The following is a 22,107-nucleotide window of genomic DNA, read 5'->3' on the forward strand; positions in this document are numbered from 1 at the left end:
CGCAGTCATTATGAGAGTTCCATTGTGCATTATTCGCCTTCCTCTCGCCTCTGGGTATCTCGCCTTGCGTCAAATCAAAAACAAAAGCAAATCGTTGAACGACTTCATCTACTACATCGTTCTCGTGTGTATTAATGACCACCTCTCCGCTTGGGGTTTCTTTACTCCAGTGGCTTCCTCCAGCCATGCGTGCCGCCCACCAAGTCTGCTCTCAATACTTGGAAACCGGAGTTGCAGCTCTGCTGGCAATCTTGCAACATCTGCGCTTTTCCGGTTCATGATTTTCGATAGTCGACGAAATGGCGTAAGATCAGATGATTTCTTCTCGTCTTCAGAAATTGCTGGTACGGGCGGCGTCCAGGTCCTGAAGCTGCCCTCGGTGTCAACTGGCGATTCCGTTTCTGACGTTTGTGCAAACTTGTGCTGATCCAGAGGCCATGGTGCTGGGAGTTCCACTGCTCCCTGATGCATCTCGGCACACGAGTGTCGGTCGCTATCGTTGTTGCGACAACAGCTGGGCGACAGGCCTTTGAGCAGGACTTTGAAAGTCGAAGCCGAGCCGCAGAGAATAGCGAGATGTAGCTCGACTTGGACGAATATGCTACTTTCGGAAAGGTCGTAGTAGATGTCCTCTGACTGAATAGCGTTCCAGGTGTAGAAGCATCGAAGAGCACCAGCTGTGGTAGGTCAGGGTCAGCTGGAGTTGTGACTGAGGGTTTGGCGTCCACTTACCGACGATTGGGAGGAAGCCCAGCGCGAAGAGAGCTCCGACAGCAATTTTCTGACGTGTTGGAAGCTGCATCCCATAAAGCATATACAGAGGAATGCTGAACAGCGCTGTATCGATAATTGCGATAAGAACGCCATTGATATTAAAAGATTGCTGAATCGTCTCCGAGCTCCAGCATTTTCGGTCAGCCGACTCATCGTCGACCGGAATGAAGTTCAGTGGTATGCAAGAAAGAGCTTGCACGACGAAAAACGCAATGTTCTGAGCTCCAACAAAGAACATCAATAAGTAGACACATGCGCGCATCGCCGGTCTTGGGTCAAGTCGAAGGTATAGGATCAAGAAGCTCGTCTTCACAAGGAGCGAGGTGACCACGTAGAAAAGTAATGAAGCGAATGCGAGTTTCCGCAGGGCATTCAAGTCTGTTGGCGTTATTTGCGAGGCATGGTCGCCGAGTCCGTTGTAAGTCGCTGTCGTGACGCAAGCTGAGAGGCCAAAGGCTGTGATGGTCCCAAGTAATATGAGCACTGAGCACTATTAGCATCGAAAATGGAACGTCTTGAAATGCCAAAGCTCACCATCGTCCGTGAAGACTTTCCGCAGCACTGCTAATCTTGCGTACATGCGGAGAGTGACGCCTATCAAGCTCATCGCCAGGAGCGTGATAGAGACAGCGACGATAAGCTGCTGTTTGCTGTCATCCTGTTTTACTGCTGTCCGCGATATTAAAGGCATTGTGCTAGGAACATGAAGTGAAAGGCGGAGTAAAGAACGAAAGAGCTTTGCTGAAGATGCTTGTCGTACTTCCGGTCTTGAATCCCATATATGATTCCGCTAAGAGAGACCGACGCATAGCACCACCAGTCAAGGCCGAGTTAAGACGAAACACTTCTCTTTTGGGCAATTACTGTTCCGTTGCAACGGCCGCTTCTGGCCGAGACGGTCTGCGCTGGCACGGCTGATGCTGAATGTAAAATCTGGAAGAAATGCTCCAATGTCCATCAACAGGCACGCGCAATTTGCAGTGCATTTCTTTCTGCACCACAGACGGGTCGTTCTGCGAGTGCCATTGGAATTTCGCATGCGGTGCAAGGATGATGCCTTGCGATTCAGCCGCGTTTCGTGAACGACTCGTGCGTGTCGTCCACGAGGCGCTTGGTTGGATTGCCACACGAGAGCTATCTGTCAATCAGGGTCCTCGCAGAGATACTTGGGCACAGTATCGCAAGCGGTGCTATAGTATAGCAGAGATGCGTGAGAGGCAAGAGCAGAGAATCGTGAAGATGTAGTAAGACCTTAGACGACGTGTAGTGAAGCTGGGAAGGAGACCGATCGATCCCGGAGATGTCCCGGCTTGGCACGCCTGCTGTGGATATCACGCGGGTCTTCTTCATCTCTCCTCTTTCCTTCACAGTATCAACCTCATCCCGCGTAACCATCCAAGTTTCCGCTTCCAATACGAAAAATGATCTCGCTCTAACACTGACGGTGCCACAACGGCTGTCAAGGCGAGAGACAACCCGGACGTTTGACAGCTACGGCGCTGAGTCGTGATGCTAGACCTCGACTCGAGAAGAGACCAAGGAAAGCACCGCACCGGTCGGAACCACCAGCGTTGAATCCATTCCGCGGTAATGAGCAGCATCTTCATAGGTGCCAACTCATCTCTGCGCCTGGAAATGCTCCAGGCCAGTAGGATGGCGATCATATCTGTTGAGCTCGTGGCCCACTTGAGAGCCCAAGATTTGGGATGACTGGCGGGTTTAAACCTACGTGCGCTGTGGCACAGAGACGCAGTCACCAAAGCACAGCCTCTCTGACGTCTCGCGAGCTCACGTTAATGGTAGAGACTGCCTCGCTGGAACAGTAACTGCTTCGAAGCAGAAGTGGCACCCACGTCGTATTTGAGCATTGCCAAATCAGTGCTAATGCCGAATGAGCTGCAAGGACGTTAAAGCCGATGAAAGCTCCGGACCCATCTATCGAGCGTTGAACGGGTCGTGCTATTGTCGTCATCTTTTGACGAGACACGCTGCGCATTTCAGCTAATCGTTGTGCCGGCCGGACGAGTTGTAGGTCCGCCGCTTTGCCTCTCACTATGCGAAGCCGTCTGCCGTTACTGAGAGAACTCCCTCAGCCGAGCGACATCTGAGCTTCCGAGATTCAAAAGCGCAGGCACCCAAGGTATCACTTGCCGATTTCACTTGCTTGCGATATTTGGATAGCTTGTACTGAACCTCAGCAATTGGACATTACAAAAGTGGTTGTTCCCGATATGGACTACATTATAGCTGCGTCCGACCAACTTGTTTTGACAAAGACAAAGCCAAACGCTGAAGGATGACATGTGTTGGGAATGTGTACGCTGATTTTCATTTTCACAAGACCACTTTAGATGCAAAGAATCACTTCTGAAAATGCAACCCGGCATCGTGTTCATCATGAGCCGAGGTTTGACAGTCAGGGTGTCAGCAGCGCATGTGTGTGGCATGCTCGGATTCGTACGGACGAGAGAAACGCCACAATCCAAGGAACCGGCACGTGGACCGGGTAGGTACTCTGCCCTACACCGAGGCCCTCGAATACACGCCCACTACATATGAACGGGATAGATATAACTTAATCTGGTTCTCAAAGCATTTGACGGAGCCATCCATCTAATATCACTGTGAGCTAACGAGACCCCCGCCATGGAAAAACAAATAAGCACACCACGAGGACCCATCCTCACCAAAGTAGACAACGGTCTCGTCTATGCAAGAAACATACAGTATGCCACTGCCGATCGCTGGAAGCAACCCGTTCCATCAAGATGGACGGAAGTCCGCGACTGCACCAAAAAGGGAGCAATATGTCCTCAACACCAATTCCGATTCGAGCACGTCCTTGGTGAAATGCCATCGAAAGATCGCGAGTTCTCAGAGGATTGCCTCAATGTGACAGTCGTGGCTCCTGAGAATGCGAAGAACCTCCCGGTGCTTGTATCTTACCATGGTGGCGCGAACATCGCTGGCGGAGCAGATTTCGACATTATGGACATGAGCGGCTTGGCAAGGTTAGGGTTGGTTACTGTTGCGGTACAATATCGATTGGGAGTTTATGGCTGTGTGGAGATCCCAGGCCATGCGCCCGCGAATCTACATGTTTATGATCAAATTGAAGCTTTGAAATGGACGAAGGAGAATGCTGCTGCATTTGGAGGCGACCCGGCGAATGTGACCATCAGTGGGCAATCAGCTGGAGCCTGGGCAGTGTACAATATGCTGCTTGCACAGACAGATGGACTCTTCCAGAAAGCGATCTTGATCTCGGCATCGCTGGACCTCAAGCTGAAGCCTGAGTACGGGGAAGTGGTGAAGAAGAAACTTCCTGGAGACTTGCTTGACATTCAAGAGAAGTGCTCGCAAGAAATACCCGGGGCGGAACCTTTCTTGCCCAATAGGACCAAGGCGCCTTTTCCTGCAGATCTGGATAAAAGACTTGGGGAGAGGAAGGATGTTGATTTACTCATCGGATGGACCGCGGATGAGGTTATCCCGTATCTCCACATGATTCCGACGACAAAAGCGATCATCTCTTTGCCTCTCATTGGCGGTGCTCTCGCACACACGCTCGGAAGGCTTGCGTCAAATCGCGTTTTCAAGAACGGGAGTCGGGAGCTGGCGAGGAAGTGGTCGAAGAATGGCGGTAGGGTTACCACTTATGAGTTCCAGTGGTATCCGAAAGAAAGTCTCTATGGTGCTTGTCATTGTATGGAGATGCCGTTCATGTTTGGTGATTGGGCGAATTGGGCGGCGGCGCCTTTGGTGACGGGCAAGGGCTCAGAGGAGGTGGTCAACAGACTCGCGCCTAAGTTCAAACAGATGCTCTTGACGTTCATCAAAGACGGGCTAAAAGATGGGAAGCATTTTGACATCACTGCAGATTTTAGTGAGAGATCGTACCTGTAGGGTATGCTGTACCTCCTACATCTCCAAATTCTTTGATGAAGCCCAGCGACTAGGCCTAATCATTCCACGTCACGCTCGCTCGTCTCTCTTTGGAGCACTCCGGCTGATACTCCTCCCCTCCACCAACCGCCTCACCACATCCTCCTTCAGATGTCTCCACCCGGAGCCAGTTTCCTCCAGCACCAACTCCGTCACCTCCCCATCGCTCCAGTTCTCCAAGACCTGATCAACTAACAATCTCCTCAAAACACTTTCATTCCCCGTCGTCCAGTTATATGCGAGCCTCACTCCACCCTCACTCGGGAACTCAACCTCGAGATGTTCCCTCGCCGCATCACTTACCATCCCCATCGAAACCTCATCCTCAAGCTTCTCGCAAAGCAGATAAAGCTTCACAAGCCTCTTCCAAGCCTCATCGACGCTCTTCAATGGAGCAAACGGAAAATCGAGTTCGATGGTATCGGTCGTTAGGAGATGAACGTAGCTTGCGAAAATATAGTATTTTACGTCAGGGAAATCCAGAATATAGTCAGGACGTGGAATGTCGCTTTGTTGAATTTGATGGGCTGGAGGACGGCCTCTCCGGGGTCTTGCTCCGCTCACTGGCGCTGCTGAGGCTGCTAATCTGTCAAGGTGTTGAGAAGTGATTTCGAGACATTTGGCGTCGACGAGAGGCGATCTGTCGCGGAGCAGCTGTCGTGAGAGTTCGAATGCGCCGTGGCGCTCGAAGGAGGGTGTCGTTATTGTGATCAAGTCGTCACTTGGGTCGGGAGGTGAGCCTATACGTATTGGGTTCTCCCGCTGCGGAATCGATGTGATCCTTGTGTTACGTGCGGATTTTGCACGCAGCGGCGCTTGTCCTGCTGTGACGGTTTTGCTCATTGTTGAGAGCCCTGGGATGATGGTCGATTGACGTTTCTTACTTGCTCGTTCAGGCACGGCTTTCGTTCTGTTGTTTTGCTGGGTTCTCGCCATGACGAGATGCGAGCTGTGGGTGTCAGTTAATTAGAAAGTCTTTGGAACAGAAAGCCAAAGAATGAATCAAGCGAGTAAGTCATGTACACCGACTCACTTGATTTGCATGCTTGATCAGTCAGCTACAACACTCACTTTCTAATGTCCTCAGCCCAACAAACTCCCCAAAGCAACCAACCCGGTCGCCGCTGTCAAAGCAATCGCTCCCTTCTCCACACCCGCCAGATCCTTCTTCGGTGGCATACTCCACCTCATCAGCCTACTGACCTGAGTAGCCAAGATCTGTTCTTTCAGCTTCAGCGCCAATCCCTCCTTGACCCAGATCGTCCATATCCCTTTTCCTCTCCCACCTATCTTGCCCCAAGCCAATTTCTCCCCCACAATCTCTCCATCCTCATCTGCGGACTGCATCGTCTCATAAAGTGTCTCAAAACCCCACTTCTTACTCAATAGCCCAGTGTCCTTGCCATCCTCATTCTCCCAGACAAAGTATCTTCCTTCAAACTCAAAAGTCCTGGGAGACCACTCTTTTTTCTTGGAATCTTTAGTCGGTATTTCCCACGTCCCATCCTCCGGCTCCTGGAAAATGCTCCCTTCGCCTCGTCTCCGCATACAAAATTTGAAATTCTGCTTGTCGCCTTGCAGCAGGAGTGCAGTGTGTAAATGGCCGCCCGGAGGGAAGACTTCATCTGGTCGACGAAACATAGTTTCAACGATGGGTTTGTTGTTGTCGTAGATACATTGTACGACGTAATGTGTGAGCTCCGTCGAATCATTTGGCGAAGGCGCAAATTTCTTCAAGAAGAACCAACATGATCGAACGCCATCGTCCACGAGGTCGGTATCGTTGACAATTATGTACTCTTCCACTTGGCTCGAGAGGGATGAGAGTGGGCCATTGGCCGATAGAGCGCCGCAGGGAGCGGAAGCGTCGGGAGTAGTTCGTGCTGGCACCAGCATAACTTTTCCACCCTGCTGTCGGACTGTCTCGAGGTATGCGATCCGTTCTTGATGAATGTCTGCTTGGCGCTCGTACATCCTGCGATTGAATGTTCGGATGTTCTTAATATTTGCCGTGATTTCCAAGAGGCTTATCTTGCTTCACTGTAGCTGCCAGCCTCCTCCAGCTGGAACGCCTGGAAGACGATAGGGACGAGCTTGCGGGTAGACTCCACCCATTCTTCAGCAGCCAAGGTATCAGCTGGAACCTGCTGCGTCAGAGTAAGATCGAACATTTCGGAGGCTAGCTATATCGTCTCAGCGTAGATGTTCTGGCGAGGAGATTCAACTGTCCAGTGCCTGTGCTGTGCGAGGCGTCTCCATCATAACCACAGCTACCACGGCATTGAGGAATGGCAACGGGCGTGAGCCGTGTAACAGCATCGCAGCCATCATCAGCCTTCCGACAAGGGCGCAGTGCATGCATGATTAGTGCACGTCGCCCAACCGTGGACCTCTGACTGCGACGACCTCTGTGTGCGAGTGCCTAACTAGATTGGCTCTCGATCCATGAAAAGCTTTGATGATCGGCTTAGCGACCTGCATTTGCACTCAGAGGTAGTTGCATTCAGAGATAGCCACGAGTGTGGTTGTTGCCGAGGTCGACTTGCTTGATTCTGTGTAACCGAAGTGAAAGGCTGCGTGCGCCAAGACAGAAGATCATCCTGGAGCTTCGCCAACCTAAAAAAGCTGGCTGAGTGGTCCAAGAAAGGATCAGCGCAAGCTCGTTCCTGCAGGAGGTGCGGTTCTGCTATTTCATGGCTGTGCAACACACCCCCACCCTTGCTACTGGTAAAAATGATGGCATCTCGATAGTTAAGGACGGGATGGGATTTTCGCGGGTAACCTGAGCGTTAGCTGATCCTTCAACACGTCTCGAGGGTTGAGGATGGGCCATTGGACAGAGCCAAGCATATGACGGCAGCGTTCTTCTGAATGACCATGTTGTTCTGCTGCTGGGGGCCCTAACTCAACAGAGCCTGGATCCATGCTGTTGGGAGATTCTTTGCACCGTGCAAAGCCTACTGTAAGCGGAGCAGGTGGGTTGGCGAGCTGCCCTACGAGCACTTGAAGAAGTATTGACGAACCTTTCAAACTTCTTCGTTCACACCTCGATTTTGGCATGTCTGAAGTACTTCATGCCAATCCACGCAACAGTGATCCACACCCATGCGACGACGCCGGTCAAGACGATCAGAGCAGGATAGTAGCCCACAATCGGTAGCGTGGGATCGTCCTCCAGCTCCGGTGGAGCGTAGGGTGTCTCGCCGACATCCCAAGCCCAACTCCAGATCTCCAGGCAACTCCCCATTCCCACGGTGAAAATTAGCCAGGTCACAATGAGAATGACCCAGCCCCAGTACTCCGTCTCCGTGTAATCATGTGGCTCCAAAGCGAGGGGCGACGAGGGAAAAGTGGAAAGAGTGGATGTGAGATTTTGCGACAGAGGTGAGCGGGAGTGCTTGCGATGACTCGGTCGTCGCGAGATAGCTGGGTCGGGAAAATAACTGGTCGAGGATGAGTGAGGTTTCGGATAACTTGTTGTCGGACGATGGAAGGTAAGCACATCATCGTCATCGGTGGTGCTCGCGTAACTCGCGTTACTGGTTGGACTTTTCAGATCGAGGGGACTTTTCAGTTCAGACGACAGTTTGCGCTGCTCGTGCTGATGCGCGTGGTCTGTCACCAGAGAAAGCCGTGCTGAAGGAGCGGTGGTAGACTCGGCCCATTCGGCATTGTGTTCGTCTGCTGCGTTGATATCGTCGTAATTGAGGTTTTTGGTCACAGTGTCATCTACGTTATCGCGTGCAGGAGCGGGCTGGAGATGCATCTCGCCGCCAAAATTGCTCAGATGAGCTCCTGGAGCCTGTTGAACTTGCTTGGTCGATGGAGTCCGCTGCAGAACACTATTCCGTCTTTCCCTCGTCTCGGTCACAAACTTCCTCGTGCCCAGCAGTGCTGTCTTGCGCAACGAGCCCTTCCTCTTGCGCTGCTTTGTGGCTTTCAACGCTGCAGCCATGGCGCCATCACCCTTGACAGGCGAGACAGGTGATGTGGTTGGCTCATCGTCGTCGATGCTCTTGCGACTCTTGCTACTCTTAGGGCTCTTTGGCGGTTTGAGCTCTCCGTCCTTGTCATCGTCGCCGTGCCGATTGAGAAAGTTGAACTTGGATAACAAGTTCCCGCTGAGGCTTCTTCGATGCTCCGATCGCTTGCCCGGGGAAGCGGTAGGGTGCGCATCTATAGGTGACGATGGTGCTGAGGGCGGAGCCCATGTCAATTTGACGCCGGCGGGCCTCATGTCGCCGTCGTCGGTGGCATCGCTGAGATTCGGGAGCGGACCAGAGACGGTGGTCCTACGGCGGTCGCCGCTGCCAGGTTTGGGTTCGGACATGACGGGACTCGCACAGGCGCATTGGGCAGATGGAAAATGCTAATCGAGCGATTGGCCGATGGCAGGTTTTGGATGGCAGTCGCGTTGGATGTGACGCGACTGATGGGGATGTCTGGGGAACTTTGCAGGCATCGGCCTGAGCTCCGCTGCGCGCCCCTAAATCCAATGTCTTCTCCTGCATATCGAATCACCTCGTCCGTCGTCACGCTCGAGCTTGGACAAGTTGGCGGCACGTGTATATTGATGTGCTCCGCGCCCCATGGGATATTGTCACTCTTGATCGCCAATCGCCCGCCATGTCGGCCGACTCTTTACCCATCCCGCTTCCTCCTCGAACTCCCACGCCTCCGACGCCTATTCCTCCATCCCCGAGAGCACTCAAGCCCCGTCCATCTCCCATAGGCCTGGGCCTACATCACCATAGCGATAGCACGAGCAGTCTCACGCCGAGCATTGAAGAACATCACGATTACGACTGGACAGCAGGCATCAATGACAGCCCCGAACGGCGAAAGATGGAGGCGCAATATGTCGACAGAGGGCCCGATACGAATGCGACAGCTTCCACTGCCTCAATGCTGTCGCCTGAGAGTGCAACTTTTAGCATCGCCAATAATGGACTGAGTCCCGCGAACACGACATACAGCCCCTTCACCCCACAGACAGCGTCGACCGATGGCGGGTTTGGCAGCATAGACGGCAATGCAAACAGCCAGACTGTGTCGAATCCTTTCAACTTCACGCCTGTGCAATATGAGCGGAGCCCCGCAGCTCCGGGAGCCAAAAGTGAGAAGCTAGTGGGGAGAAGGGGACACAAATACAGGCACTCCTCCATCCACGCCAGTCATATGGAAGGCATAATCAAGCCACCACAGGCGAGCAGGACACCGCTTGCTGTGCCAGCCAGTCTACCCATGCCGACGCGCAAAGAGGCGTGGTGGAGCATGACGAAACAGCAGACCACGAGGTTGACATGGTGCATGTGCCATTTCCTTGTTGCGGGCTACGTGCAATTCTCTGGAGCAGGTTCTCTAGCTATGACGGCCCTCAGTCGATTGCTGCTTTTCGATGCTGCGGGCGCGACGGTCTGTGTGGTGGTGGATGTAATGGGTAATTTCGAAGTCTGGAAGCGATCTTCGATCAAACATCCGTTTGGTCTGGAGCGTGCGGATGTGCTAGCAGGATTCGGCATGGCAGTCTTCATCGGCTTCATGGGACTGGACGTTATCAGTCACGGCATTCAACACTCGCTGGAGAATCTGGGAACACATGTCGCTCATTCGCCACACGCACATGAGAGAGTCGGGACTGCGAATGTCGACTTTGCCAGTCTTCTTTCGATAGGCAGCACCCTGGTCTCGGCTGTTCTCCTCAAAAATCACGCTCGCATGGGAAAAGCCATGCGCGTGGGACTCATCGCAGGTTGGGGTAGGATCTTGGGCAATCCCTCGCATTTCTTAACGCTTTCATGCTCGTTGGCCATCCTTCTGTTGCCATTCCTCACAACACAATATTATGCGGCCTTCGACTTCATCCTCTCGGTCGTCATTGCCTGCTTCATGGTCTTGACCGGCGCTCGCCTCGGATCGTCACTCTCATCGATGCTCTTGATGTCTGCGCGAAGTCCCTCCGACGACAAGCTCGCGCTACGAAATATTGCCGACGACCTGGCGAACTGTGACCCCAACATCACACACGTGGACGAGGCATGCTTCTGGCAAGTGCATTACGGAAGCGGCATGGCCAATTTGAAACTACGTTACCGCAAGAGTAGAGGAGGTTATGGCATGGCCACTGATGATCTTATGAGGATACGACAAAATGTAACGAAATTAATTCAGAGGAAGCTGGCGGGGCTGAGATGGGAAGTGAGCGTGCAATTGAGCGTGGAAACGGATTAGACAACACGGTCTCGCAGGTCGAGATCTGGAGTGTATAATACTGCCAATAGCTGGCGAATGTGGTATACTAACCTCACTTGTGGAGACGAATTAGCAAGTTGACGCATATGAGGTCAAGTTGCCGAGCACTTTCACTTCACTTGGAAGGACGATCGTGCTGGAAGACATACGACTGTTCAACCCACAAACATCATTGGATCAGCTGACACCTAACGTCTGACGCCTGACATTCAACACAACATCCACTGGTCAACAGGAAATCGCAATCAGGAAGTTGGCCTGGCGTCCGATCTCGTCGACCACGAAACAGCATCATGGCCAGCCCCCGTGGCACGGCGCAAAAGCGCACGTAGGTTCGCTTCCGCCTGCTATTTTGTTCAGAGCTGATCAGATCACAGGCTGGATTATTCAGACACGATCAAGTTCTCAGTAGGACGACTTGCCGACGGGGCAGAACGAACATACTGTGTTCCCAAGTCCGCCATTCTTGGTCGCTCGAGATTCGTCAGTGATGCATTTGCGTCGCTCGAGCTCGTAGGCAGCATCTGCGTTAACGATCTCCCGAACGTCAGCAACAAGGTCTTCAATTCTTACGTTCATCTTTTGCTTACGAAAAAGGTTGTGGTCAATTTTGAGTCTGCCGAGAGTGAGTCCGCGGATTCACTCATGGCTTTGATTGATCTGTATACTCTGGCCGCGGACGTCACCGATTGCCACTCCATGAACAAGGTCATGGACAAGCTGGTGGATCGTGTCAAGGAGACTTGGCCCGACGCACAAGCCATCAAGAAGATATATGGCCTGGACCCAGATGTCGGCGGGACACTTCGAAGGCTGTTTGTGGACTCCTTCATGGTCGACGGGTCAGACATGGATTTCCTGGAAGATCTGGCATCTGATCATTACGCCAGTCAGCTTTGGGAATTTTTCCGTGACTTGAGCATTGCCTTGATCCAGGAAAGAAATTCCACGAAACGCAAACAATATGTGGCTGCCGACTACTACGTGGAACTCGAGAACTCCACAGCGAACGCATGAGTGAAGTCCATTGGGAGTGATGAAGCGTGTTCGCCGTGCAATGGCGATATCGTCGCCACAGGCAAAGATTGTCGCTTTCGCCCTCGCTTCATGCCATTAGCAGCCCCGCAGCTTGGCCCAAAGAGGAAGGAGCTCTGCTACCTTTGGGCCAAGCATCCACACAGCATTAGCTTGAGCGTGATAAGCGGACATCGGCAGGGCTTGTGACATCTTAGAGTCGTATTGGCTCCGTAGCCAAGAGGACTGGCGCTCGCAACATCTGCGATATGACTGGCGCAGCAGACGATGTACCGTTAATTGCGGTACGAAGCTTTGGGTCTGGTACACTTTCGGTTTCGGCACACACGACAGATGGAGCATCTCAATAGAAACTGCCGCTGCCGTGGAAACGCTGCGGAGCCGGAACCAGTCATGATCAGATGTCATTGAATGCGTCTCTCTGAGCAGCACTCGTGGTACTCGTTTGAGATCGCGTGCGCAATGCTGTGTGATTCCAGAAGCTGTCGTACCTGCATAGCGCTAGCACAAGTTTAATCTAAGGACGAGCAACGAAGTCACGGCGATACATGAAACAGGCAGCTCGAACGGGCGTGACGGGACGGCGTGCGGACCTTATGTCGACTCGGGCAACGCTCCAAGCACATCACTTGCAATCGTCAAGCTTGAGATCGTCGTCCCAAAATCCGAGGTAGGTATATAGTGTACCAAAACTCCCTTGCTTCGTTCGCACTTCGACCACGAGCATTCCACGTATTGTGATACTGGAGAACTCTGCGCAAATATGAGGTCGATTTCTGCTGCTGCCCTCTATGGGCTCACTGCCGTGCTGGCTGCACCTCTACAGGATCGCTCCGATTATGCTGTGCACAATTCGCATTTCGTGCCTCCAGGGTGGCAGAAGATTGGCAAGCCAAGTCCTGTACGAAGAGTCTGCGCTCTGTTCAAGTAAAATAGCTGACTATTCATCAGGATCACTCAGTCAGTCTACGCATTGGCCTGAAGCAGTCTGCTTTTGAGCAACTCGAGAAAGAGCTTTATGAAGTCAGCGACCCGGAGCACGAGCGCTATGGGCAACACCTGTCTATGAGCGACATCCACAGCTTCACTGCTCCGCATGAGGAGGCCCTTTCGGCTGTCGAGCAGTGGCTAGAGGTAGTGCATCACTACAAATCGTCGAGAACCGCCCTAGGCTAACTCTGAGACAGAGCCACGGCATTACAGCAGACAATTTGCACTACAGCCCACCAAAGGACTGGATTACAATCGCCCTACCAGTCTCAAAAGTCGAAAGCCTGCTTGATACCGAGTACCACGAGTACCGACATGAAGATGGCAAAGAGGTCGTTCGAACAACTCAGTACAGCCTGCCACGATCTCTACATGGCCATATCGATGTGATCCAGCCCACCAACTACTTCGGCAACCCAAAGCATCACGGTACAAGTGTCAAGATTGCAAGCTTCGGTCTGCCAGACAGCGAGCTCCCTTCAACTGATGTCAGCCGTCTTGCTTCAATTGAAGCTGCTGATCCTGCCGCCGCCGCATATCCAAATGCCAACGTCAGTCTCGTCTGCGTTGCAGGACAGACTGTCTCAAGCTTGTGCGTCCGCACTCTCTACAACACGGTAGACTACACGCCAAAGGTGCCACAGAAGAACTACGCTGGTATCACGAACTATCTCAACGAGACGCCATCCGACAGTGACTTCAAGCTGTACATGGCCGCTCAGCGACCTGGATCTGACCCCAACTACCTGTTCTCACGCCAAATCATTGCAAATGCCGCCGATGATCAGAACGATCAAGGCGTCGAAGCCAACTTGGATGTTCAAGCTGTTGGAGGCATCGCTTACCCAACACGCTTCACCTCCTACAGCACCGGAGGCTCTCCACCATTCAAGCCAGATCTTCTGACACCAACAAACACCAACGAGCCCTACCTCGTCTGGCTCGACTATGTCTTGAAGCAAAAGGACGTCCCGTACGTCATCTCCACCTCTTACGGAGACGATGAACAAACCGTGCCTCAGAACTACGCCAACCGTGTCTGCGCCGAACTCGCCCAACTCGGAGCCCGTGGCGTCACTCTGCTCTTCTCCTCTGGCGACAACGGCGTCGGCAAAGATGGAACTTGCGTCTCCAACGACGGCAAGAACACAACCAAATTCCTTCCTTCTTTCCCAGCTTCCTGCCCATATGTCACCACTGTCGGCGGAACCCGCGACGTCAACCCCGAGCAAATCGCCTTCGACACCCGCAACGGCTATGTCGCCGGTGGTGGTTTCTCGGAGTACTTCCCTCGTCCATCATACCAGAACCAAGCTGTCACTGGCTACCTCAAGACTCTCGGCGCCGCGAACAAGGGCTTGTACAACCCCAAGGGACGTGCCTACCCAGATATCGCAGCCCAAGGATTCAACTACCAGATTTTCTACAAGGGTGCTTTGACTGCTGTTGATGGTACTAGTGTTTCTTCGCCTGTCGCTGCGGGTGTCTTGACTAACGTCAACGATGCGTTGCTTGCTGCTGGAAAGAAGCCCTTGGGTTTCTTGAACCCGTTGTTGTATCAGAGCCAAGGAAAGGGATATAATGATATCTCCAAGGGTAGTGTTACTGGTTGTGGGACGAATGGATTCCCTTCGTCGAAGGGCTGGGATGCTGCTAGTGGGTGGGGAACTCCGGATTTCAAGGCTATTCGTAAGGCTTTGGGAGTTTAGAGATGGGAAAGTCTGAGTGGAGAAGGGACATGAGCAGGCCCTAGTATTGGTCTCGTTGTTCTCATTAGTAGAAACCAAAGAACTAGCACGAAATGAAGAACAAAATTTCGAAACCATGTCTTTAACCCGCAGTATTCTTGTGTCCTGCATACTTGTCACGAAATCAAAGAGTGTGGTCTCTCAAGCGCGCTTGTCCTGCACTTCCAGCAACGAGCGACGACTGTAGACATGACATGACCAGGGAAAGATGAAACATCTTCTTCGATATGCACGAGTGCCCCAGATATCTTCTTGTGTCTTTGCCCTTCTGACTTTTCTGTGATGTCTTGTTTGCTGCTTTCGATAGAAAAGGGAGGTCCGCAGGCATTGAGCATCCGTAGCATATTTTTCACTCCAGATCTAAACTTTCCCAGCTGTTCACTCTTCAGGTCTCACATGCTTGGCTTGCATGTTTGTTTGCTGAAGAGTTTTTCTTCTTAGGCCTTGTTCAGCCCTTTGCTTTTCATTTCTTCTCCATCTCGCCAACAAGCTCCTGCCGTTCTTCTCCTATACACCACCCTACAAAGACCAATACACAACATCCTGAACCTACTCGAAAGACACCATCCGCGCTTCCTTCAAATGGCTTCGCAGCAGGCCGACACTCCCGTTTCAAGCGTCAGTAACGAGCCGCACTCGACAACAATTCTCTACTAATACTGCGTAGACTATCGCTTGGACTCACGAGATGGATCGCAATCTGCTGATCCTCGTCCTTGGTGCTGGCGGTCTGAACCCGCCAGATCTCGAGAAGCTCGCAGCTGCGATGAGCAGCATTCATCAGAGTCAGTCAATCAAAGCGTCGCCCTAGAGGTCTTGTTCAGTCATTGACTCTGTTTCATAGTGACCATCACTGCCAACGACGTCGGTCGTCGCTTCGATGATCTGCAAATGGAGCAGCGCATGCTGTTCCAGTGGTATATGCGCTAGAATGAGGAGGAATGTTCACCATGATCCACGGGGCTACAAGGACTAGATACGAGAGCGTTGAAGTAGCTCTTTCCTGGAAGAGCAGTGCGGAAAGAACAGGTGAGCAGCTTCTTGGAGGGTGGAGGGGAAGCGGAGCAGCGAAGAGGGGAGAAGGTGAGAGCGACCGGGGGCACCCTGGCCTGCAAAAGAACGAGGACGAAATTGGCCAACGCCAAAGTCCTTCCGTTCTGCTCCCACCACCCGCAGAAACGCCACGGAACCGTGATGGCCTCCAACGTCGAAGTCAAGAAAAGCGGCATCGACAACGCCGGCCGTGGCTTGTTCGCGAAGAAGGACTTCGAGCCTGGCGATGTCGTGCTCTCGCTGGACCGGCCGTATGTCGCCGAGCTCGACACCGAGCGCTTATCCGACACCTGTGCCTGGTGTTTCTTGAAGGGAGTCACTGCAGAAGAGCGCGCGAAAGCCGTTGCTCTGGGACTTCCGGCGTCCAACATCGAGACGAAGGCATGCACAGGTTGCAAACGCGCCCGATACTGCTCCAAAACTTGCCAATCTCGTGCTTGGAAGCGAGAGCACAAATACGAATGCAACATCATTTCCCCTGCGGAGCGACCTGATCTGCCTCATGGCGTGCGGGCGGTCATTAAGCTCCTCGGTCGACTGAAGGCAGACCCAGAAGGCAAAGATGAACTTCTACTCGACATTTTGCAGTTCAAGCCAGCGTCAGACACAAAGGCGCTGGACGATGTCAAGAACCTAGATCCCGGGCGATTCGAGGACTTCAGCATGCTTGCATATGGCGCGTACAAATACTCTGGTGAGCCCAAGGTCGGTGATATGGATACGAATGCCATCTCTAAAGCTTTCTTCTTCAACATCATGAGCAATACTCTGCAGCTCAGCAGTGCCATGGATGACACGAAGCTCGGCATTGGTTTCGATCCGATTCTGTGCAGTGCGAACCATTCTTGTGACTTCCCGAACACAGCAGTCATATTCAATCAGCCCAAAATTCTGCTGCGCGCCCAAAAGAAAATCAAGAAAGGCGAGGAGATCTTCATGAAATATGTCGACATCACCAATCCATTTTCTGTACGGCAGGCCGAGCTCAAGGAGTCTTACTTCTTCTCATGTCGCTGCGGGAAATGCAAGAAAGGAGCCGTGCACGTCGAAGATAAATTCCTGAAATCTGCCGATGCTTGGGGTGATGACTCTAGTCCGACGGTGCGGGTTGACGAGAAGCTCCTCAAGGTGGCAGATGGTTTGGTACAACGGCATCAAAGTCAGTTGCCCAAGTTCTTCGTTCCCGCGAATAGCGATATTGCCCAGAAGAGGCTGGCAGCAATCCAGGCGGAGGCTTTTTCGACTTCCGGCATCACATTCGATCACAACAAAGCCAACGAACACGCCAGCGAGGATGAGATCAAGGATGCTCTGGAACTCGTCATTAATAGCGGGATGTGGCACATCACGCGCCAGCCTGTACCGCATCTCCTCCGGCAACTGCTCGTCCTCTACATATCGCAAGCTCGGACATATCAGGCATGGCGAGTTGGCCTCAAGATGTACTTCGAAGTCACACCATTCCTCTGCGGCCAACTTGAGAAATTCTATCCGGATCGTGTGATTGATGGATTTGTCATGGCAACCATAACGAATCAACTTTGTAATCCAACCATCCAACACCATCGGGAACTCTTCGCCGAGACTCTGAAGGGTGGACTGGATCTCCGGGTTGTGTACATGATGTTCTTGATCGAGACGCGAGAGATGCTGGACTTCTCATTCGGGAAGGACTCTCCATTTGGCCGGATGATCGAAAAGATGTACCAGCAAACGATGGCAAACAGCGACATCCTGCTCAAGGATGCGAAGGACATGATTGATGAGATGTTCCCTAAGCTGGAAGCAGTGGCTAAGAGTATCGATGTTCTCAAGCTGTAACACGGTCATCCACTCCGCTGGAATTCGTGGGCCAAATCCGCTGGAAGTAGCACATTGCGGTCGCCGACGTCCGAACGCATATCACCCTCAGGTGAGCGCTTTGTCGAAAGAAGACCAAAATGGCAATTCGACAGCCAACGGCTCATTTAATGTAAATGTACAGCTTATACATGACATCACGAGCCGGTGCTTCATTGCCATTTCGATATGCCAAGCCTTCTTCGCTTATGTTGGTTTCAGATACAGCTAATCTGATACAGGCACCACATGCAAGACCACTGGTTTTTTCGCGCCCATATGAAGCAGCCAGGCAAACAAGGCCACTCAAGCTTCTCGCTACAGATCAATTGCAGATTGCTCTCGCGTGTTGGCTGCAGATTCTCCCGTGTTGTCATGCATTGTTCCTCCACCGTCACCCTATCTGTAGCAGCCAAGCGCCCACAATTTCTATGCGAGACCACAGCGGCGCCGATATCCGAGTTCACAGAATGCGAGATGCCGAACCTACTCGGTATATAATCACTCTGCTGGCCTTGAGAGGATACTGCTCATCATTCAGTCCAGCACTTCCTTTCGCGTCCAGCACTTTCGCAGCTCTGTGAGCATCACGTTCTTTTAGAATCACATTCGTTTTTGAGAACACTGGTTGTTCTTTCACACAATTTTTCGACAACTTCATTCAACAGCAGCCAAAATGAAGTACCTCGCCGCCGTCGCCGCTTTCCTTGAGCTTGTCTCTGCTCATGGCTACTTCGAGACTCCCATTGCTCGCCAGCCAGGCCCAGCCTACGAGGCTGCTTGCGGTTCGCAAGCCTACAACATGATGAAGGGTGACAGTGAGTATTTCCACAGGAGAACTTCGTGAAGCATGACAACATTCAAGGGCAAGGGCTGACGTTCCTCGCTACAGTCAACGGCAACGTCCAAGGTCTCTTGCAACTCGTCGCCAACCAGCAAGACTACGATGCTGAGGCTTGTGGTCTGTGGCTCTGCAAGGTATGCACAACACTCGAGAACGTCAAGCCAACCACATCGTTTGCTAACAGATGGAAACAGGGCATGAAGTTCGACGACAACACCGACAACGTCCAGACCTACACCGCCGGACAAGAAGTCGACCTCGACTTCGCCATTCGCGCCCCTCACTCCGGCTACGCCAACGTCTCCATCGTCGAAACCGCAACCAACTCGATCATTGCATCCGACCTGAAGAAGTGGGACGAGTACGCTCTCACCTCCAGACCCAGCGTCGCAAGCGAATCGGTAAATCCACCTCCACCCCAATCGAAAACTCCAACATATGCTAATGCGCCTCACAGCAATTCTCAATCACCATCCCCGACAACCTCGGCAGCCAATGCTCCACTGCCGGTGACTGCGTGATCCAAATGTACTGGAACTCCCCACCACCAGTCGACCAGACCTACGAGAGCTGTATCGATTTCACTGTCGGTGGAAGTGGTTCTGGAACTAGCCCGGCTCCTGCTCCTGTTTCTACCACGGCTCCTGCACCTGTCCCTACGACTACTCCTGGCAGTGGTTCTGGAGGCAACACTACCGCTCCAGTTACTCCGCCAGTGGCGAACGGTACTACTGGAGCTGGAAACTCGACCAAGGGTGGCTCTTACCAGTACTTTTGTGCTTAGATGTGACCTAGGGACTAGGTTTCTGAGGGGGCGAATTTCGGATGTAGAGTTGACGATGTTGTTGGGAAGTAGGAGAGTTGTAGGTATGGGTGACCCACTTTTGGGCATCGCGGATAGACGAAGATTTTGTGTATACAAGCAGTTCAGCAGATTTCATACCAAGCAAGAAAAAGCAGCTTGGAGTCAAAGTCGGCCGAGTGCCAGGGCTAACCCGCGGATACCTCTGAACGCAACTGCCTCTGAGTGCAAGCGCCTAACCATCTGAGATTGGCTCTCGATCCAAGAAAACCTTTGCTGATTGGCTTAGCGACCTGCGGTCGCCCTCAGAGGTATTTGCATTCAGAGGCAGCCACGATCACTGGCGGCTGGAGCTTGATAGGAAAAGAGAAACATTTGTATTACCAGCTATGAAAGTCAAAACTTTGAGGGCAGCTACCTAATGCCACTGGATGTCAACAATTTTCACAAGTTGCGTCGAAGTTGTAATCTCTGGACGTCGCTCAGAGGTTGGTCGCGAATCTGATGAGGCTGTGGTCAAGTGTGATGCCCACGCCGGTTTCGTCGTCTCGGTCGCTTGCTCGTCATCGTTGTCATACAAGCTTGACCATAGCTCATCCGCCGAAGCCCTTGCGATTGACGAAGATGACCACGAAGATAGTGTGCGCTCGTTACAAGCGTTGCAACGTCCTGACTCGGGGCGAGTGTACCTGATGATCCCATCATCAGGCTTGGCCTCGAAATCAATGGGAACAGCATATTTCCTCTCGTAGGCGTCTTGCAAAAGCACGGCTGTGTTATCGGCTTGATTAGCCAAGTTGTCGAGAAGAGATACGAGATGCTCAATTCTGGCTGGAATACCTTCTGCAGCCAAGTCTTTCTTCAATTTGGGCATGTCGGCGAGCAGAGACAGTCCGTCTCCGAGGTGCTTGGCATAGTTGTTCCAGATAGTTCCGGCCTCTTGGAGATAATACTGCGATGCCATCGACCTCATGATGGCAGGATCGCGGTCGCCTTTGACTGGAGCAAGCAGATGGGCGTGAGATGTTCTGTCGCAATTGTACCCCCACTTGGGCCATTTCCTAACATAAAGGTCTCTGCAAGCAACTTGCCGTTTGTACTCCGCCTCGCCAGGAGTCTTTTGGTATGCTCGGTAGAACTTGATGAATCTTGCGTAGTCTGCGAATACTTCGCTGGATTGCTCGGACATGGCGAGCGCGAGCTGCTGTTGGCTCTCCAGATATTCTTTGAGATCTGTGAAAGCGCCCTCGACCAAACCGTGATCCCAGTCGCCTGGTCTCGCAGCAGCCCACAGTCGCTTTGCCATGTCGTAGGCCTTGTTTGAATCTGGGGTTTGGGTCGGGTTCAACCTCGTTGCGCTTTCTCGGTAGCTTCGGAGCTTTGATGCAAATGAACGAGTCTTCTCGTGAGCGAGACCTTTGCCCACGAGCTCATCTGCGAACTCGCACATGCGAGCCTCTAAATCTGTGGAAAGCTGCGCGGTCTTCTCAGCGCCTGGGATCTTATCATGAAACATGCCGTAAAGAGCGCTACGCATACGTCAGTCTCGTTTCAGGTAGCAGGCGCAGAAACCGCTATGAGCATACCTTATCTCGGGCTCTCTTGATTTTCTCACGAGATCGTTCCACTCCCGGAAATTTGCCACGTTGATATTGACTCCCTTCGCAATCCCCGACGTGGTACTTGAGCCGCCCGCATTTGGTACACAAAACTGACTGACCGATAGACTTATGTCGTTGACTTCTACAATGTGAGATGTACCAAGAGGGTCGATCATAATACGTCTAGCATTGCTATCGTGATACTGTTGATTCATGAACCTCAGCTTTGCTTGCGCTTGCCAGTTCCCGGGATCGGCAACGATCAGCCAAGCAACTAAGAGGAGTGCTGCCAGCGAGCTCAGCACATTAGGCCAAGATCGGAAGAAGGCCTTTTGAGGCTGTTCTCTTCGCGGCTCTGGAGGTTCGTAGGGAATGGCCCCGGGTCTTGCTACGTAGTCACTGGAACTTGGAATCAGAGTCGGTGACCTCCTGGGAGGGCTGTAGCGGGCTCCACGTGTTGTTCGGGATCCGTCAGGCGAAGTTGACAGTCCCTTTCTTCTGCCTGAGAGATGATCTTCTTCATCGACATCGCGTGTGTAGTCTTCCTTCCTGACAGGGCCAAGATCGGGAAACTTAGCGCCAGTCACCTGTCGATAATCTTTGAGCGTCCCATTTGGGGTTGTGCTTAGTACTTTAGCAGGACTGGGGCTTGCTGAAGTATGAGGGCGATTACCAGGTGGCGTCGGTGTTTTGAGTCTACGTGTACTGGACGAGATCGGTGCCGTAGGCCTTGCAGTCAGAGGGGAGACAGAAGCTTGTGGTTGTTCAGGGGGTGGAGGCGAAGCCGCAACGGCGGCGGCAGCTGCTGGTGCATCTGCGGCTTTCTTTCGTTTACGTGCTTCTAACTTTGATGCATTTGCTGTTGCCGTTGGTGCATCGGCTGCTGACTTTGATGCCTTCGTAGCTGCTTTCGATTTACGCCCTCTTGTATTCTGTGCTAGCTTTGGATCGGGGGCTGAAGTATCTGCTACCTCCACTGCCGCAGACCCCTCCGCCGCTTTCTTGGATCGTGTGGTAACTGGCATGATAAACGATTGGCGTCGCGCGTGAAGCACAACCGGACAGAAATGAGACTTTTTGGGAGACGACGGTTTGCCATCTTTCCACCGCAGTTCTCATGCCGTCCTCCTTTGTGTGAAGACGGCACAATGCAATGTTTCCGGATTCGGCTGGACCTCTACTGCCGCGTTTGGGCACTCACCTTTGTCTAAGGAAGAGGCCACA

The 22,107-nt window shown here is 52.5% G+C and overlaps 12 protein-coding genes across 12 annotated transcripts; 7 read left to right on the top strand and 5 right to left on the bottom strand.

Moving 5' to 3' along the window:
* Positions 1-111: 111 nt before the first annotated feature.
* RHO25_003122 (uncharacterized protein) lies at positions 112-1,465 on the bottom strand (the record flags this gene model as incomplete). Its single annotated transcript, XM_023598646.1, has 3 exons — positions 112-677; positions 733-1,257; positions 1,309-1,465. 3 exons carry the CDS (start codon positions 1,463-1,465, stop codon positions 112-114), a joined length of 1,248 nt encoding a protein of 415 aa, XP_023455771.1.
* A 1,955-nt stretch (positions 1,466-3,420) lies between these two features.
* Positions 3,421-4,680, top strand: RHO25_003123 (uncharacterized protein; the record flags this gene model as incomplete). The annotated part of the gene is made up of 1 exon (XM_023598647.1): positions 3,421-4,680. The coding sequence occupies one exon, from the start codon at positions 3,421-3,423 to the stop codon at positions 4,678-4,680; it is 1,260 nt and encodes a 419-aa protein (XP_023455772.1).
* A 69-nt stretch (positions 4,681-4,749) lies between these two features.
* On the bottom strand, positions 4,750-5,763 carry RHO25_003124 (uncharacterized protein; the record flags this gene model as incomplete). The annotated part of the gene is made up of 2 exons (XM_023598648.2): positions 4,750-5,668; positions 5,753-5,763. 2 exons carry the CDS (start codon positions 5,761-5,763, stop codon positions 4,750-4,752), a joined length of 930 nt encoding a protein of 309 aa, XP_023455773.2.
* Positions 5,764-5,802: 39 nt separating this feature from the next.
* On the bottom strand, positions 5,803-6,693 carry RHO25_003125 (uncharacterized protein; the record flags this gene model as incomplete). The annotated part of the gene is made up of 1 exon (XM_023598649.2): positions 5,803-6,693. One exon carries the CDS (start codon positions 6,691-6,693, stop codon positions 5,803-5,805), a length of 891 nt encoding a protein of 296 aa, XP_023455774.1.
* Positions 6,694-7,759: 1,066 nt separating this feature from the next.
* RHO25_003126 (uncharacterized protein) lies at positions 7,760-9,049 on the bottom strand (the record flags this gene model as incomplete). Its single annotated transcript, XM_023598650.1, has 1 exon — positions 7,760-9,049. One exon carries the CDS (start codon positions 9,047-9,049, stop codon positions 7,760-7,762), a length of 1,290 nt encoding a protein of 429 aa, XP_023455775.1.
* Positions 9,050-9,345: 296 nt separating this feature from the next.
* On the top strand, positions 9,346-10,950 carry RHO25_003127 (uncharacterized protein; the record flags this gene model as incomplete). Its single annotated transcript, XM_023598651.1, has 1 exon — positions 9,346-10,950. One exon carries the CDS (start codon positions 9,346-9,348, stop codon positions 10,948-10,950), a length of 1,605 nt encoding a protein of 534 aa, XP_023455776.1.
* Positions 10,951-11,264: 314 nt separating this feature from the next.
* RHO25_003128 (uncharacterized protein) lies at positions 11,265-11,988 on the top strand (the record flags this gene model as incomplete). Its single annotated transcript, XM_023598652.2, has 2 exons — positions 11,265-11,299; positions 11,349-11,988. 2 exons carry the CDS (start codon positions 11,265-11,267, stop codon positions 11,986-11,988), a joined length of 675 nt encoding a protein of 224 aa, XP_023455051.1.
* A 781-nt stretch (positions 11,989-12,769) lies between these two features.
* RHO25_003129 (uncharacterized protein) lies at positions 12,770-14,705 on the top strand (the record flags this gene model as incomplete). Its single annotated transcript, XM_023598653.1, has 3 exons — positions 12,770-12,907; positions 12,958-13,140; positions 13,194-14,705. The coding sequence occupies 3 exons, from the start codon at positions 12,770-12,772 to the stop codon at positions 14,703-14,705; spliced, it is 1,833 nt and encodes a 610-aa protein (XP_023455050.1).
* A 621-nt stretch (positions 14,706-15,326) lies between these two features.
* Positions 15,327-15,674, top strand: RHO25_003130 (uncharacterized protein; the record flags this gene model as incomplete). Its single annotated transcript, XM_023598654.2, has 3 exons — positions 15,327-15,362; positions 15,412-15,529; positions 15,589-15,674. The coding sequence occupies 3 exons, from the start codon at positions 15,327-15,329 to the stop codon at positions 15,672-15,674; spliced, it is 240 nt and encodes a 79-aa protein (XP_023455053.2).
* Positions 15,675-15,938: 264 nt separating this feature from the next.
* Positions 15,939-17,618, top strand: RHO25_003131 (uncharacterized protein; the record flags this gene model as incomplete). Its single annotated transcript, XM_065602358.1, has 1 exon — positions 15,939-17,618. The coding sequence occupies one exon, from the start codon at positions 15,939-15,941 to the stop codon at positions 17,616-17,618; it is 1,680 nt and encodes a 559-aa protein (XP_065458430.1).
* A 694-nt stretch (positions 17,619-18,312) lies between these two features.
* RHO25_003132 (uncharacterized protein) lies at positions 18,313-19,264 on the top strand (the record flags this gene model as incomplete). The annotated part of the gene is made up of 4 exons (XM_023598655.2): positions 18,313-18,454; positions 18,529-18,614; positions 18,675-18,881; positions 18,938-19,264. The coding sequence occupies 4 exons, from the start codon at positions 18,313-18,315 to the stop codon at positions 19,262-19,264; spliced, it is 762 nt and encodes a 253-aa protein (XP_023455052.1).
* Positions 19,265-19,700: 436 nt separating this feature from the next.
* RHO25_003133 (uncharacterized protein) lies at positions 19,701-21,908 on the bottom strand (the record flags this gene model as incomplete). Its single annotated transcript, XM_023598656.1, has 2 exons — positions 19,701-20,811; positions 20,869-21,908. 2 exons carry the CDS (start codon positions 21,906-21,908, stop codon positions 19,701-19,703), a joined length of 2,151 nt encoding a protein of 716 aa, XP_023455047.1.
* Between the last annotated feature and the right edge of the window lie 199 nt (positions 21,909-22,107).

The sequence above is a fragment of the Cercospora beticola genome, chromosome 2 (assembly GCF_033473495.1).
Source record: "Cercospora beticola chromosome 2, complete sequence".
Lineage (NCBI taxonomy): Eukaryota > Fungi > Ascomycota > Dothideomycetes > Mycosphaerellales > Mycosphaerellaceae > Cercospora > Cercospora beticola.